This window comes from Miniopterus schreibersii, assembly GCF_964146895.1.
Source record: "Miniopterus schreibersii genome assembly, chromosome: 7".
In the NCBI taxonomy this organism is placed as follows: domain Eukaryota; kingdom Metazoa; phylum Chordata; class Mammalia; order Chiroptera; family Miniopteridae; genus Miniopterus; species Miniopterus schreibersii.
Genome location: NC_138108.1, coordinates 70634599 through 70650927, shown reverse-complemented (window position 1 = coordinate 70650927; position 16329 = coordinate 70634599). Strand labels below are relative to the sequence as shown.

The 16329-nt window shown below is 45.9% G+C and overlaps 1 protein-coding gene across 1 annotated transcript in view; it reads right to left on the bottom strand.

The window, feature by feature from the left end:
• The window catches only part of NCKAP5 (NCK associated protein 5), a 789197-nt gene that overhangs the window by 725687 nt on the left and 47181 nt on the right, over window positions 1-16329 (bottom strand). The window contains exon 2 of the mRNA XM_081142261.1: window positions 12399-12528. Within this exon, the coding sequence (XP_080998387.1) occupies window positions 12399-12467 (69 nt within the window). The 5' untranslated portion in view covers window positions 12468-12528. The remainder of the gene's footprint in view (window positions 1-12398; window positions 12529-16329) is intronic.

The following is a 16329-nucleotide window of genomic DNA, read 5'->3' as shown; positions in this document are numbered from 1 at the left end:
GCATCATGCTGTACCATTCAGTTTTAAACATCATATATGAATATCTGCAAACCCAGCATTAAAAAGAATATATTTTCTGAATGTCTCCTTCCATCCCCAGACAAAGAAAGCTGCCATCTGGGCTGCACGCTAGTGGCTTCACATATTTTCGGTGTGGAAGAGGAGACTGCATGCCAGGCGGACGCTGTGTGCTCTGAGGTCTTTCCCTTAACTGTCCCAGCCGCCCTCTGAGTAAGACATTATCACCTCTTCACGGAGAGACAGAGAGGCTCAGAGAAGGTAAAGGACAGCGGCCACGCTCACGCAGGCCAGGCAGTACTGGAAGGCTGCGATTCAAACCCAGTTCGGGCTGGTTCTCCAGCCAGCCCGTGTTCTTTCCCCTGCGTTCTGTGGAATCCACTTCCACTGAAGCCTTTAAAGCGAGGGTCCTGTCCACAGCAGGCTCTCAGGACCTGCTCCCCGGAGCTGCCACGGCTGCTTGTCTTTGTGATGAGTTGGAGTTTAGCAGCTACAGCTGCATCACTGCCATGAGAACAGCTTGATCTTTACTTACTTCACCCTCATGGCAACCGCACTACTGAGGCCTCAGAGACTCAGAGAGAGAGAAACTTGTTGAAGGCCCTCCATCTACTAAAGGGTTCACTTCAAGTTCAACTGCGTGTATTTGGAGTCTCATGCAGGATCCGCGCCCCACAGTACACTCCGGCCATCCCACCACACAGCCCTGCACTGGGCATTTCTATCAGGACCTCTCGGAGAAGGCCATGTCCCTGGTTGAATGAGATGTGTGTTGTGAAGGTGTCGCAACATATAGTTCTGTTCATACCAAAGCAACACATAGAACACATATCTAATAATATATAAATACTAAACTAGTCTGACTTAGGATCCTGTTTTCTTCTCATTCTAGAAATGTGAGAAGAGCAGGGCTAGGTGGGGTGTATATTATACAGAATCAGTGGGCTGGATGCAGTCTGTTGGCCCAACACAAGCACTCTCCACCCTTCTCTACCCTGCTCTGGGCCCCACGGTGCTATGTGGGCTCCTTTCCCTCTGGCTTCCTATTGGGTTCAGCAAATGGCAGGTGCCAGCAGGGCCCTGGAGAGTGGGAGTTTTCATGTCATATTCCCCACTGGTTTACTGCATCCCTTCACCTAAGGTGACATTTCCACCAGTAGATCTCCCCTATGGCCACATGGTTTTGTGGCCACTGTTCATAGCCTCAGGGTGCTGCACTCTTACCTGGTTGACTTCCTTACATCCTGCCACCCCTCTGTAAAGGCCCTTTATTAAGTGCTTCTCCATCACCTTGCTTGAGTGTGCCCTCTGTCTCCTAGGAACTCCACTGATGCAGCAAATGAGGGAACAATACTATTGATGTAATCTTTGTAGGCAAAACTATGGAAAGTTATTCCGGTCCTCCTAGGAGGACAAGGCATGCTAACTACAATAGATCTGGCTCTCTCCTACCTCCACTTCCTCCTTGCTACACCTCACTGGGTAGCAACTAGGTCAGTCTGCCTCAGGGACCTACCAGCAGAGCCCCAAAGTTGGCCCAGGAGATCTCCAAATACCTCCCACTGCCAGTCAGCTGGGACTGTGCTCAGTGAGGAGGGAAGGACAGCATGAGCCAGATGGGTCACACAGAGTTGATGCCTTCAAGGACTTCCTGCTCAGCCTGTGCCCACCCACACTGGGTTATGGCCAGCTTTCGCGGCCTCTCCATTTTGAGGGATGGCAGGCCTCTGAAAAAAGCTCCTCCTCACAAAAAGGGCAACAGGCCCTGAGCCTACTTATCTGCTGGCTCTGACAGATGGGTCCCAGAATTTACCAGACCAAATGATTTCATTTCCTCCACACATCTATGTGCATAAGAGCAGTCAATCAATTAATCGTATTAGGAAACCTACCAAGCTGAAGACAATTGCTTATAACTAAGAACCAGAAAGGTGCTGAAAGACAGAAGGCAGGCAAGCCTCAGAGGCATCTTCAGAAATGGACAATTCTGATCCATTAGGCCTAGTGAAGGAACCGAGATTTATGAGGAGAAACATCTGAATTGCCTGGAATGTGAAGGAACCAGGAGGAACCACAGTCTGGTCCTATAGAAAGCAGACCAGAGAAGTGGGATCCGTGTCAGGAGAGAACTGCGGAATTGGTACATGGGAGGGATGGAAGGGAGGCAGTGCATCTGGGGTTAAGTGAAGCGTTTTAATACAGTGGCCCCTGGGTGTGCTTGTGAAATATTAATTGAAGTTGGAATGAATATGAGGCCTGTCACATGAAGAGAAAGCTGGCAGAAAGATCCTAAACACTGGCTCAGCTGAGCCCAGGCAATGGGAGACGGCAGCTGAAAATACGGCCCAGTTCACAGCCATGAGCCCTGTAGGTGCTTAATAAATATTAACTGATAATGATGAACTAGAGTACAGTAAATTAGTGTGAGAAAGGCTGCTGAAATATAGGCGATATAACACAACTGATAAAGGAATGAGAAGAGAGGAAATCAACGTGACTTAGTCTTGAGATGCATTCTCCACACACCAGAAGTACGGATGAGAGAATAGTAACAGAAAGTGTGTGTGTGGGGGGGGGGGGGGGGGAAGGGAGGGTGGCTACAGGGGACAGGAGGAAAGTTAAGACAATAATTCAGGATTACAGTGGAGCTTTCTTAGGGTCTCAGCAGTTCCTCAAGTATAAGCCAGGTACCTTAGCTTCATACACTATTATTTTAAGGCACGGTGATTTTCTCAATAAATTTCTGCTTCAGGGAACTCAGGGATACTATAGATTAAATCTAGACCAATTTCCTAGAGGGAGATATGAAAGCTCTCTTCCTTGGGGAAGCCCACCCTGATCAATACAGCCAGAAGAGCAAACTCCTTTTTATAGATCCCATCATTCTTGTCCGCACCACTGTGTACCTGCTGGTATTATAGTGCTATGATTTGTGAATATGTAACCACATTTTTAAAAGCTTTGTAAAGCAGAAATCATGCTTTGCATTTCTTAGTACCCACTTAGGTCTTCACTCCTAGCACTTCACAGGGCTTTAAACCTAGTAGGTGTTCAACTACTGAGCTGATCAATTAGCAACTCTAGAAAGAAGAGCAGGCACCTGTCAGTGAGAACACCCAGGTGCCTACTGGGTTTGAGGAGCCGCTTCCAAGGAATCAATGAAAGCTCTACCTCTTGTTATGGATAAAGCACTAGAGAGTCAGCCATGGGACGATCTTAGATTGCCAGAGGAGATGCAAGGATCTCAGTTGCCATGGAAACTTGTATGATCTGATGAGTCCCATTGTTGAGAGACGGTGAGACAACGGGAGAATGACAATCAGATCTCTCAGCCCTAAGAAAACACAGAACATGTCAAGCAAATATCTCTGCTCATTTGTACTTATTTCTGCTATAGAAGCAGCATCGTTTCATCATCAATCAGTAACAGCTTTTGCAAAGGGCTTTCAAAATATTTCCAGTTCCTATTTTGATTCCGTGATCTCTGAAACCCCATGTGTGCACAGAGCTACATGTGAGGCAGGGAGTCAGCAGTCCCTGCAGCACCTGAGTTCAGATGATGAGCCAGGTGCTGCTGAGACCCTGGTCTGTGACCTGGGCAAGGGACGCCATTTGTGTACAGGTGCTATGGGCCAGGCTTGCTAGACTAATGGCAGATAAAGCTACCTAACCATTTTGGGGTCACAGGTACCATTGAGAATCTGACTACACCTATGGACTCACTCCCCAGAAAAATGCACATATGCACAAAATATCTAATACGATATATTTCAGAGAATTCAAAACCCCCGAAATATTTTCATAAATTTATCAAACACCTTGAGACTCAAGAGGGCCCGGAACCCATGTTAACAATCTCTGATGTAAAACAAGTCTTTACACACACTAGAATCATCCTTGGACAAAAGTGAAAAGCAGGGCATCATCTACCCTGTCCAACCTTCCCGACCAGCCTTCAGGGCCTCTCCAGGTAGTTCTCCCTGACGCCACATCCAGTACCACCTGCTAGTATGTGCTCAGCTCATGAACTCACTGCTAAGTTCACTCACTCGTCCACTCATTTCACTGAGTGTTTTCTACGTGTCAGACTTTAGGGACACAAATGTGAGTATGACATGGCTCATGTCCTCTGGGAGCTTATGGTTCAGCTCCATTAAGGCTGATGTTGCTGCCTAAGGGACATCGGGTAATGTCTGGAGACAGTTTTGGTTGTCACAACTAGGGGAGGGTGCTATCAGCATCCAGCAGGTAGTGGCCAGGGATGCTGCTAAACATCCTACAATGCACAGGACAGTCCTCTTCCAAAAAAAAAAAAAATTAAAAAAAAAATATACACACACACACACACATACACACACATGTGGGGTCCAAAATGCCAACAGTGCCTTGACTGAGAAACTGCTCTATGTGACAACGTGGTAAGTGCAGTGACAAAGGCAGAAGGATTAGGGCAGCTCAGGAAACGGCATTTTAATCAGAACTCTGGAAGCTATGGTTATGATGAGTCTGCCTTATATTCAATGATGAGAGGAAGGAAGTAAAAAGGGGAAAGAAGAGTCATCAGGAAGCCATCACCATAATGAAGGCAGACATTCCTTCGGGCGACATCAGAGGGGAAGCACCAGTTGCAAGTGGCAAGCAAACAAATGGCAATTTGAAGAAAATCTCCGCATGGGAAATGATGTTGGCTCCTCACCCACCTCCATCAGCCAGTGGCTCAGCCAAGAGAATGTGCAGCCATCTGGTAGGACCATCACTCAAGTCATGGACCGCACGGCATGCTGGGGGGCATGTAGCCATACTCTGGATATGCCCCATCGCTCGCCAATGCCTCCCAACTCTACTCCCAGTCTAGTCAATAATCCCACCTTGTACGCGCACCACAATCAGTCCTCATGTGGATAAAACTATAATTACAGACATTACATTATATATATATATACATATACATTACATATGTATATATGTACACAACTATTACAAACTTCAGTCTCTACATAAGTTGGTTTCAAGACCTGGTTAATCAGAAGCAGCACAGGGCCAGAAATCAGGCCTAGACCAAGTTCCAACATGTACCTTCTTTCTTCTTTGTAAAACTTCCCCCTCCCACCTCCCTTGAAATTATTTTGTGAAATCAGCCTGGCCTCTCTCATCGGTCGGCAGAAATATGGCCACTGTGTTAATATGCATGTAAACCGAGCCCTGCGGAGGCTGGGGCTCCCCAAGACTAGGAAACACCACGCGAGGGGCTCCCCTCCCCATTCCTGGGACAGAAATGCTTTCTGCCGCCGAGATGCTGGCTGCGCAGGGTCAGCACAGTCTGGAGCCAGACCCGAGCTGAAATCCCAGCTCTATCACTCACCAGTTCCATAGCCTTGAGGAAGTTAATTAACTTGTTAAGCTTCAGATTTCTCATTTGTAAAATAGGAATAGAGTTCGTACCTTAAAGGGTTGTCATAAGTATTAAATGACAGTTTCCATCGAAAGCATCGAGCAGAGTGCCTGGCACAGGGTAAACCTCGATAAATCTCAGCTGTTATTACTAAGACAAGGAAGCCTCCTGGGCTAAGCTCAGCACCTGAGTCTCTGCCTGAACATGCTGAGCTGTCTGCTAAAATGGGTGCGATGTTAGACTCTGTCGGCCCTCACTGGTGACATGCTCTGTGCTCACAGCTTGGACCTATTCTGCTTCTGCTCCTCTGGCCTGCCCTCCATTCAGACTCCATCCTCAGTAGCAGCGTTGCTCAAGTCTCCAAGCTCCCTCCCAGCACTGTTCTTGTTGTGTTCTGATCTCTTCCTGCTTGGCTGGAGCCCTATTACGACCCTTAGCAACCAGGTATTGTGGGCTGTGCCCACCTGGTCAAGCCTCCCCTGCCTTCTCTCAGCCCATCTGCCCCAACCCTACCCATTGTCCCCAGGGATCTGTGCCACACTAGAGGGCACTCCACAAGACATTTCTCCAGCATTTTCCTGACCTGCCATGATGGGCTAAGCTAGGCTGGTGAGCAGATTCCATGGGTAAGTATTCACTTCAGAATCCGACGCTTTTCTAACTCTACCACTTCCCACTTTTGAGGGAGAGCAGTCAAAGATTCACCATGCCACTTTGGGAAGGTTGCTAACCTAGACTAAAGCTGATCTTTCCTCCATTTGTTGCTTTTTTCCAAAATGGGCCTTGGCTGGATCCTCAACCACCACCACACCTCCCAACGCCTGGCTCCAGCGCACGGCCTCTGCTCCTCTTAGGGTGCCTAGGAAACGGCTGGGATAGCAGCCCTGTTAGTGGCAGTGATGCAGCTGTGGAATTAAAAGCTCCCTCTCCTTCCTTGACTCTCCTCCCCGATGCTTACTTGGGAAATCTTAAACCTGATACCAAGAGAACGAAGGTCAGGCTTTCCACAGGGCAGCTTGGCCTGTGCCCGATGGTCAAGGGCAATGAGAAACCAGACTTTATGTAGCAGAAAGGTCAAAGGCAGCTGGGATTTGATAGCTAGATGCCTTCTCTAGCAAGCTGGTAGTCTGTGCTCTGTAGAGCATCCCCTGGTGAGGGGCTGTCTAGGTACAGCACTGAGAGAGTAAAGGCTACAAGCATGCCTGAAGCACTACAAGATTCAGATATTTTCCTTAGTTTTCACAGTCTACTGGCTGCACTGAGCAACACTCACCATGCCCCTATTTTGTGTTTAGAAAAAGTCTCAGCCGAGTTTTGAGCTTCTAATCTATTTCCCTTTGATCAACCTCTTGCCACTTGGGTCCAAGCATCTTTGCTCAACAGCCTAAACCTGTTCCTTTACCTGCCTGGGCAGATCGCATGCCCTGAGGGTAGACACAAGCCACTACTCAGAGAGTTAGAGCTCTAGAAAAGTGAACCTGGACTGTCAAGTCTTCTGTTTCTGTCCTGAGGGCAGATCTTTTAGAATCCAGCACGCTGCCCATCTTTGTAAATAAAGTTTTATTGGAACATAAGTCACACCCATTTATTCGTGTATTGTCTGTGGCTGCTCTCCTACTACAACAGCAGAGTTGGGTAGTTGTACCTGCTCATTTGACCTGCAAAGGCTAAAATATTTACTCTCTGGCCTTTTACAGATTTTGCTGAGCCCTGCTTGGAGACTGGCTTGTGTGATCATAGAGGCCGAGATGTCCCATAATATGCCTTTGAGCTGAAGGACCAGGAAAGCTGGGGGTTATAGTTCCAGTCCAAACACCAAGGCCTAAGAACCAGGTATAAGTCCCAGTCCAAGTCCAAGGGCGCAAGAACCAGGACAACCAAGGTCTGAGGGCCGAAGATGGGTGCGCCAGCTCGTGCAGACAGCAAATTCGCCCACCCTCTGCCTGTGTGCTCCATTCAGGCCTCAACAGATGAGATGATGCCCACCACAGGTGAGGGCCACCTTTTTTACTCGGTCTATGCTACTCTCTTCCGGACACACCCTCACACACACCCTCTATCACTGGATAGAACATGCTGCCAGCTATCTAGGCATCCCTTAGCCCAGTCACTGTGACCTATAAAACTATCACAATTTGATATAAGGAAGGAGTTTCCCTGGGAAAAAATAACTTGGCGATAAAAAGAGTTGTCACCAGGGATATAGGACCATATCCTTGGGTTGCATCTTTCTTGTCCCCCATCCCAATCCTCACCTACCAAATGTTTCCCACTGCTTCAAAGCACAGCTCTAGCTACAGGCCCCCCATGGCCCCCCTTACCGCCTCCCACAATGACCCCAGCTCCTGGCACTCAGCGTCACACTACCTCCTCCGTGTTATGTTACATTTCCTGCTTGCTACGTCAGCTTCCATGAAGAAACTATAAACAGAGGAGGAGTATTTCCTTCTATCAGCCAGGGGTACCCTGCAGGAACGAGATGGCCACTCAAGACATCCAATAGAGAAGAGCTTGGTAAAGGAATTATTCAGTAAAGTGTGGGCAGACATAAAACAAAGTAACATGAGACGGGCTGGCAGCACCCAGGAATCATTAGTACCAAGGAGCCTGAGGGGCGTGGGGAGCAGAAGTGCCAACCAGAGCACAGGGAGAGCTGGGGTGATGGCTGTAGCTCGGGCTATGCGAAAGGGTCACCCAACAAAAGCTGTAACCAGAGGCCGAGGAGTCCAGTCACTGTGGTCCACGACCAGGCAGGAAGGGAACAGGAAAACAATGACCTTGACCTCTTCCACCTCCCAACCTCTGATATCCTGTAGGTCCCCCCACTGGCCAAACCCAACCAGATGCCAGAAAACCAGAGGTTCTTTCGACAAGAGCCACGTGCTACCCCCCCAGGGGCGCACAGCCAGGTACCGGATGGAGTGGGTCTGGGGGAGAGAATGGCAGCTATCCAGCACATCCCACAGCTACTGAAACACCAAAATAGGAAGCAGACTTCCCAAGATGCGTGTTGATTGGCTTAATGAACGCATGCTGTGGAAGGCCTAATGACTCTAATGACTCGGATGTAAACCGTCAACAGGATGAGGGATGAACTGAAGGGCCTGAGCGGCCGTTCCTGCTCCTGCGAGTCCCCCACACCTGCAGTGCTGTCGCAGCCAGGACCCAGCACAGCCAGCGATTTGTTTTCCTTTCGCTGGGGGAGAAGGGAATGGGTATACCAGGAAAGAATGCATCGTTCCTAAGAGAAACTGCTACTCCCACCTGTGATTAAAAACAAAGAGTAATTTTTCCCCAAATTAAAAGAGAATGTTTGCAACTGAAATATGAGCTGGTAAGAAAGATAACTCGCTCCCCAGCCTTCTCATCAGTTAAACGCTGTCATAGCAACACATGTCAAATGGCTGTGTACGAAGCCTGGGAATGATTCCCGCAAATAAAAAGGCACAGTGTGAAATGCTGACTTTTTCTGATCAAAAATCATCCTGGAGTGAGCTGAACAGCTTTGGGTCAAGGAGAGGCCTCGGTTTCTGGGGCGATTTTTGTTGCTATCAGAGAGAAGACCGTGCTGCCGGGAACGTGCAGCTGGCTGGCACACTCCGACTGCAGGAGGCGCTTGCAGTCACTTGTCTTGCTCTCAGGGTCTTTACCCCCCACATTGAAACATATTTCTCATTTCAGTTTCACTTACCTGTCACTTTCTTCTTAAAAGCGATGATTTATCAGGTAAAAGAACATCAACATCAAAGAATAGTTCAGCTTTACCAGAGCACACGTACGTACACACACACACACACACACACTCTCTCTCTCTCTCTCTCTCTCTCTCTCTCTCTCTCACAGTCACTCACTCCCACCGTCCTGTGTCATGAAAATTGTGACTAAGAACCACAAACTCACAGCCCCCGTTGGAGGTTTTTTAGAATCTGAGCCTGAGTCTCTCTACTCTGTGGTTCCTCCAGCCTAAAAATTCAAAAGTTGCTGCAAGGGAGCTATCATTTCCAGTTGACACTTCCTGATTTGATTACATAAAATAAAGAGTGTAATGAAGTTAATAATACCTTATTCTCGCAGTCCATTATGAGGAATTTTTTTCCTGCAAAATCAGAAAGTGGAAATTACCTCTGGGTCTTCTCACTCTCAAAAATATGGGCCCTAATGATCATGGCAGTGGGATTTCAAGACTGAAGAATTTAATGTTTCTTTCCTCTGTCAGTTTTCTGAAAGGACCACTTCTCTTGCTGGGGTGCCATACACATAGTGAGAGACAAAGGACTGACGAGACAGGTAGGAAACCTTGGTTCCACTCTTGGTTGTATCCTAGTTGTACAACCTCAGGAGAAGCACTTAACTTTGCTGAGTATTAACTAATCCCTTTGCAAAGTGAGGGGACTGGATAAACCCTTCCCAATTTAGCCTTTCTTACTGACGTTCCTCTCTCTCCCCCTCTTTCCTCCCTCTCTGAAAAAAAATAATAAAAATAACATAAGATAAAATGAAGTAAAATAAAATAAGCACACCTTGGGAAGGAAGAGTGAGTCCCAGGATGCCAGATGCTTCTGCTTTTTCTTTCTGTATTTCCCTGAGCCCTTCTCCAGAATCATCCCTGTGTGCCCCTTGCCTAGCTATCTGCGTGGTTTCAGCAGGGAGTCTAAAGGAAGGCCATGTCTTAGGTTCAAGTCCTTCACATACCAGTCAGTTTTGATCTCACCCCCTCCTGCCTTCTACCTTTCTTCCCGAGAGTCACAGTAAACTTCATTCAAGGGACTCTCAATGGGTCTCATGCGCAAAGAACCAAGTCAAAAGAGCACTCTAGCTGTCATGGTCCCAGCAGCAGTATCTTATACGAGGGAGGAACATGATACTAACGTGGAGGGAAATTACAGTGTCCCAGCCTAAGAGTGTGACCCTGACTAGCATGGGAGCCCCGCACGCACTGGGCCACACAGTCACAGATCATGTTCCTTCTCAGTGGCTTCCCAATACGCACATGCAGACGTAACACTCCATCTGCCTCTAGGAAACAAGAAAGATATTTCACTGGTGTAAAAACTCTCCCAGGCATCATTTAGGGAGCTTGAACAGGATTAAGTTTCGTAGGTGGCGCCAAGCAACAAGTTCTCGTTTTCACAGTGTTCTTTTATGCTGTAAGTCAAGACACAGATTCACAGCCCCCACAAGACTTGGGGTAGCGCCATATGCCAACGGGAACGCGCTCGGCTCGGGGCTTCCAGCTCGCACTGGTAATGCGACAGGCTTTGATTTACGCTCACCAGCAAATCTATCACTAGGCAAAATAGAAATGTGGCCAAAGATCTCATTCAGACCGTTTCCCCTTCCTCTGATGTTCAGGTGCCCAGTGCCTCTGTGCTGATCTGCTTCCCCTTTCCCACTTGCCCTAAGCCACCCTGCATTCCAGCACTCAGTATTCTGCGTCCTTCTGTTTACCCATTCCCACAGCAAAACCCTGCTCATCCCGATGACACCTGGGACTGATCCAAGATCTTTTATTGATGAGTGCTACTGTGAGTTATTGAAAGAAAACAGCTTAGCAGGCCTGCTTTGATAGGGGCTTTGCATAGTCTCTGGGACTTAGGGCAGAATTAGGGCCTAATCAACAGGATGATATTTTGGGGTGGTGAGAACCTTTCCTGTGCTGCTCATATTGTGCTACATGGGCATCTCTGTCCCCTGCCTGGGCATAACACAGACCCCAACGGCAGGTTGGTACATAGGAAGTATTTTCATTGTCAAAGGAGAGGCTGAGAAATTATCTTTTTACCTTAATTCCCCAGAAGGCAAAAGGAAGAGATATAAACACACGCACACACACAATTTTCACTACATTCTATTCTACCTGGAGACAGAAAGACCTTAGAGATGAGGAGAGCACGTAACCACTGCGAGGAAAACTGACACCACCACCCAAGTTCTTAGCCTCTAAGGTCTGCTGCTCGGCGCACAGCCCGCAGAGACGCAGGAGCTGCCTCTAATAACGAGAACTAGACCCAGAAGCTTAATGCAGCCCTTTCCTCAATCCCCAGAAACTCACATCTGTGAACAGTCTATGATATGAAACCTCAGCAGTTGTGGGGTAAAGAGCTAATTTGTACATCGACAGAGTAAGATCTATAGCAGCAGGGCTGGAAAGTGCAGCTGATAAATCAATGCAACCAGTACTTTATGGGACACCTACTCTGATCCAGAGTCCGGGCCAGGTGCTGGGAGTACACAATAAATAAAGCACATCCTTACACAACATGCAAACAAAGGAGCTAAGCTGATTTCTACCTCAGTACATGAGCAAAAGGGGAGGGAGGGACGCGTTTGCTCTGATTCCTTGCTCTGTTCACACACATCATAGGACAGAAGGCGTGACCCGCGCATCTTAGCTCGGACTGTGAAAGGGTGCCCAGCTCTCGGAAACCAGTGACTTGGTCTATTTTCTTGGACAAATCAGATTCTCATACACAAAGCAAACCCAGCCAGGTAGTTAAGAACGATGCCCATCGGCATGAAAACATTTAGAAGAAAGTTTAATGGACAATTAAACTAATTTACATACCTAAGAAGATCTCAGAGTTTCTTCGCTCTTCAATATTTGAAGCTCTATTGAATTCTTGTTCAACTTACCCCCAAAGTTAAGATAAATGGGTGATGGAACAACTATATATAGGCTCAGCACTTGGCATCAGCTGTACAGTAGTGTTTTTGTATAGGTTAAAGTCTACTTCGGCTGGAATTAATGTAATTATATATAATGTTGACAGATTATGACATTTGCCTATTAAGACACTATACAAACATTCCAATAATTTACTGGCTTTTGACTCTGTAAAAAATAAATGAAACAAAATCCCAGGGGATACTGCTAATGGGGTAACTGGAATAGAGGTTTCAAAAGCACAGAGTTCAGGAAATAACAGTCAAAGAATAATGCATTTTAAGCCAAAACATATAGAGTGGTAAATGAATATTTAGTACTTACCACGAGACTGCTGTCTAGAGACAGCCTTTTTCCAAAGTCCCTTTTCTCAAGCTGTCTCTTTCCCTCCATGGGTGAAGTTATTTATTTTCCTTTGTGATTTATAAGAACTCCCCTTCTGTTTCCAGGGTCACTGCAAAAAGTGAACAGGTTTTTCACTATCCAAGTGAACAGTGTTTAGACCCTTGTTTTTAACTTTCTAACCAGAAACAAGTGTGGAAGCCAAAAATACCCAGAACAAGTAATAAGTATAGAACTGGGCTCTCTCAAAGCCAAAGACCTCTCCGGCTTGCAAATGTCAGAGTCATCTTTATGGAGGCCCCTGTGTTTTTATAGGTTTTGCTCATGGTGTTGGGGAATGGGTTTGCAGGTCGAATCAGCAGACTGTGGAAAAAAGCAAACAGTCCATTTCATGCCACACTTGCTCCACACCAGTCCTCTATCAGCCAGAATCATTCTGTTTCTGTGCACATAGATGCTGTCTGCAAATTCCGTAAGATCAAACTGACAAAACCACACTCCATAACTAAGAGTTATTGAGGCCCAAACCCAATGGTGAAAAGCTGAAATATGAACATTCCTGTCAATATTTGATTTAAAAATATTTAATTTAAACATATTTGAGGAACATTATAAGATACACTTCCTTTGGGACAGGTTGATTCAGCAAGAATGGTAGATGACATCATTATTGTCAATGAGTGTTTGAACACTTATTGCATTCTACCATATGCGATATAGTTAATCCCTGCACTCCCTGAGATTGCTTGTTCTAAAACTATTAAGTATTCGGGTGAGTAAGGATGATCATATTTATTAAGCACTAGCTCCCAGTTTTCACTGAGATGTAAAAGGTTTGAAGTAAAAGAAATGTGTTTGAGCCCAGGCTTTCCTACCTATTAACCAAGTGACCTTGAACAAGTCATTGGGCCTCTAAAATCCATGTTTCTCAACTGCAATCAACAGCAATCAAATGGAGTATGTTAAAATGGTTTAAAGGCAATGACATAACTTACAAGTATGTAAGTTGTAATTATACACAGATTACATTAAAAACTGGTTAACCTTAAATACTAGTTGACATAATTTAACATCTTTGATGTTCAGAACATACTCTGAGATACAGAAATGTTCCTAATCTGCACAAAACACAGAGCCATTGTCCTGCTGATACAGAGGAACTGAGCTTCATAAAATGCCATACCAATCAGTTTTCAATAAAATTGAAAAGAAATATTTTTTACAACTCTCTCAACTGCTGCGACTCTGAAGAGGAGGCAATGGACCCTATGTCACAGCCCACACACAACATGTGGACTCTTTCTCTTGGTCTCCCCTGTCAGGAAGAGAGTAGACACAGCTGTGCCCCAGACAGGGTCTGCCCAAATCATAGTCAATTGTAGGAAACTTGGAACTCTTTTCCAGCCATTGGCTCCCTCCTCCATCTGAGTCATTCCATCTCTTATTTTTCAGAAACACTAATTTTAATCCATTACTGGTCCACTCAGAAATTCCTAGAAGTCCATTCTGAATTCAGAATAAAATCCAAATTTTTCAACATCATGTTCATGGTCTACTTCCTGCCAACAAGTCTTTACAATCCCAAACACACTAGGCACATTCCTGAGACCACGCTTTCGATCACACCTCTCACCTCCATCTGGTCTATTCCTCCCCTTGCTCCAGCGCCTGGCTAGGCTCCCATCTCCTCCACAATACCTTCTAGTCACTCCATTTGGCAATGATTTCTTTCCCTCCCAAGTTTTCTTAGGGACTTATCTTATTAATCACTATCATCACCTAGGATGATTCTTTAAATATAGTAAGTTCATAGTATTTGCTTTTTAGTAGAGCCTAGTATTTAAAAACCAACTCTCAGAAGCATTTTTCAGAACTAAGTTAGCTCTATACTATTACTATGGGTAAAACTACTAGTCAACTAAAATTTTTTAGGGGCGGATCTTTCCCACTTTCCGCTGTCCCCACCCATTTGCAACCCCCTCCTCATCTCAATGACTGACTGTACTGGGAGCTCAGAATACTCTCTGTAATAATGAGTCCAGCTAGAGAGACTACTCAGGCACTGAGATTTCCCCCTGCATCAAAAACATGCCCTCCTAAGTCTTATTCCAAAGAGCCTTGGGGTGTGGTAAGTCACAATATATAATCCTCTGACATTTAGCGCGTTATTTATTGACTACTATGGAGGACCAGTACTTAGTACTCCGCGCCCTCAGCCATCTGAGAGAGACCAGGTTCCTGTCTTCATGAAAACTCAAATGCGAGGATATAGAAAAGAAAAAAGCAAACAACTCCAAACGTGATAGGTACCTGATCTGAAGGAAATGTCCTCAGTAGGTGGCATAACAGTGTCAAGCAAATGGAGGGGGGAATGTTTTAAATAGTATGGTAAAGATGACAGCCAGCCATGTAAAAATACAGGTAAAGACATCAGCATGCCAGGTAGAGAGACCAGTGTTTCTGCTGGGAAGGAGCTGGGAAAGCTTTGTGTGTCCCAGAACAGAGACCAGTTCCTCAAAACAAAGTAAGCTAGAAAGAGAGTGTGAGCAAAATTCTATCCTACAGGGTCTTGTAGGTCAAGGGAACTTGTTTGTTCTAAACACAATATTTAATCTTAGGGTTTCTCTACTTTACTCCTAACTAGTTGGTAACACTAAAACATTATTGGACCTACTTCAGTTGATTCAGTTATAATATGACATCAATAGTAGGACCTTCTTCACCGTGAGGTGAGTCTGATGATTATGAGATGGTACATTCAGAGAGCAGTGCCTGGCACATAGAAGGTAAGAGTTAAATATTAGATATGTTGGTTATCCCTTCTGGTTAATATGATGAAACTCACAAGGAGCAACCCTGGTGAGTGGATTTTACCCTCCATAACAGGCTAGTGAGGCTGTCATCTGGGGAAACAGAGAGGGATCCTTTTGACAGTCCTCATATAGCCTAGTCTGCCATGTGGACCGTTGATTGAACAGCTTAACCTGGTCAATTTATTTTCATACTTTATGGTGCCAATTACAGAGGCAGAGATTGACATTCAAAACATTTAGCAACTGATACAGCGCAGGTATTGACCAATCAGAAGGACAAGATCCATGGCAACCGGCTATATAACTGTGGCAGTATGTCCTGGCCAAACTTCAGTCTAAGTGTATGTGCCACCCCCCTCCTAAGAGCTTGAAAATGTGTGTATTAAACCATAAGACAATCATGGAAAGGATCAAAATAAAGTTATACAAAAGGATCAAAGCAACACCCTCCTTCCTAAAAAAGTGGCAACCAGAACATGTCAACATGAAAAGGGGAGGGATCCACAAAGGAAAAGTCAGGAAGGCCGACGTTTAGTACCATCAGGGGAAAAGAGTGCCCACGTTTACATATACCCAGCAAGCACTGCAGGCAGGGGGCAAATGAGCATGTCACATCCCAACGGCACTTTGGTATCACACTGGCATTTTTATCACCCAACAAACTCTTGCTCAGAGAACACTGTCACTGGGCAACCTTCCAATTGCATTTGATTCTTACCTGGGTTTTCTAAGAGAGGAATGTGCTGACTAGTAACGTAAGCAGGCAATCTTTTGGAAAGTTACATTTTTAGTACAAATTTGCAGTTTGGTATCTGACTCTTTACACTCACCAGTTAGGTATTTGCTTAGTATATTAGTCAGCTTGTACTGCCATAACACAATACCACAGGCCAGGTGGCTTAAATAATAGAAATTTATTTCCTCACAGTTTTGGAGGCTGGATGTTCAAGACCAAGGTGCCTGCGGGGTTGGTTTCTGATGAGGCATCTCTCCTTAGCTGGCATCTGGCCGCCTTCTCTCTCTCTCCTCACGTGGCCTTTTCCTTTGCACACATGCTTCCAGTGTACCCTTTTCTTAACCAGTCCTATTGGAATGAGCCC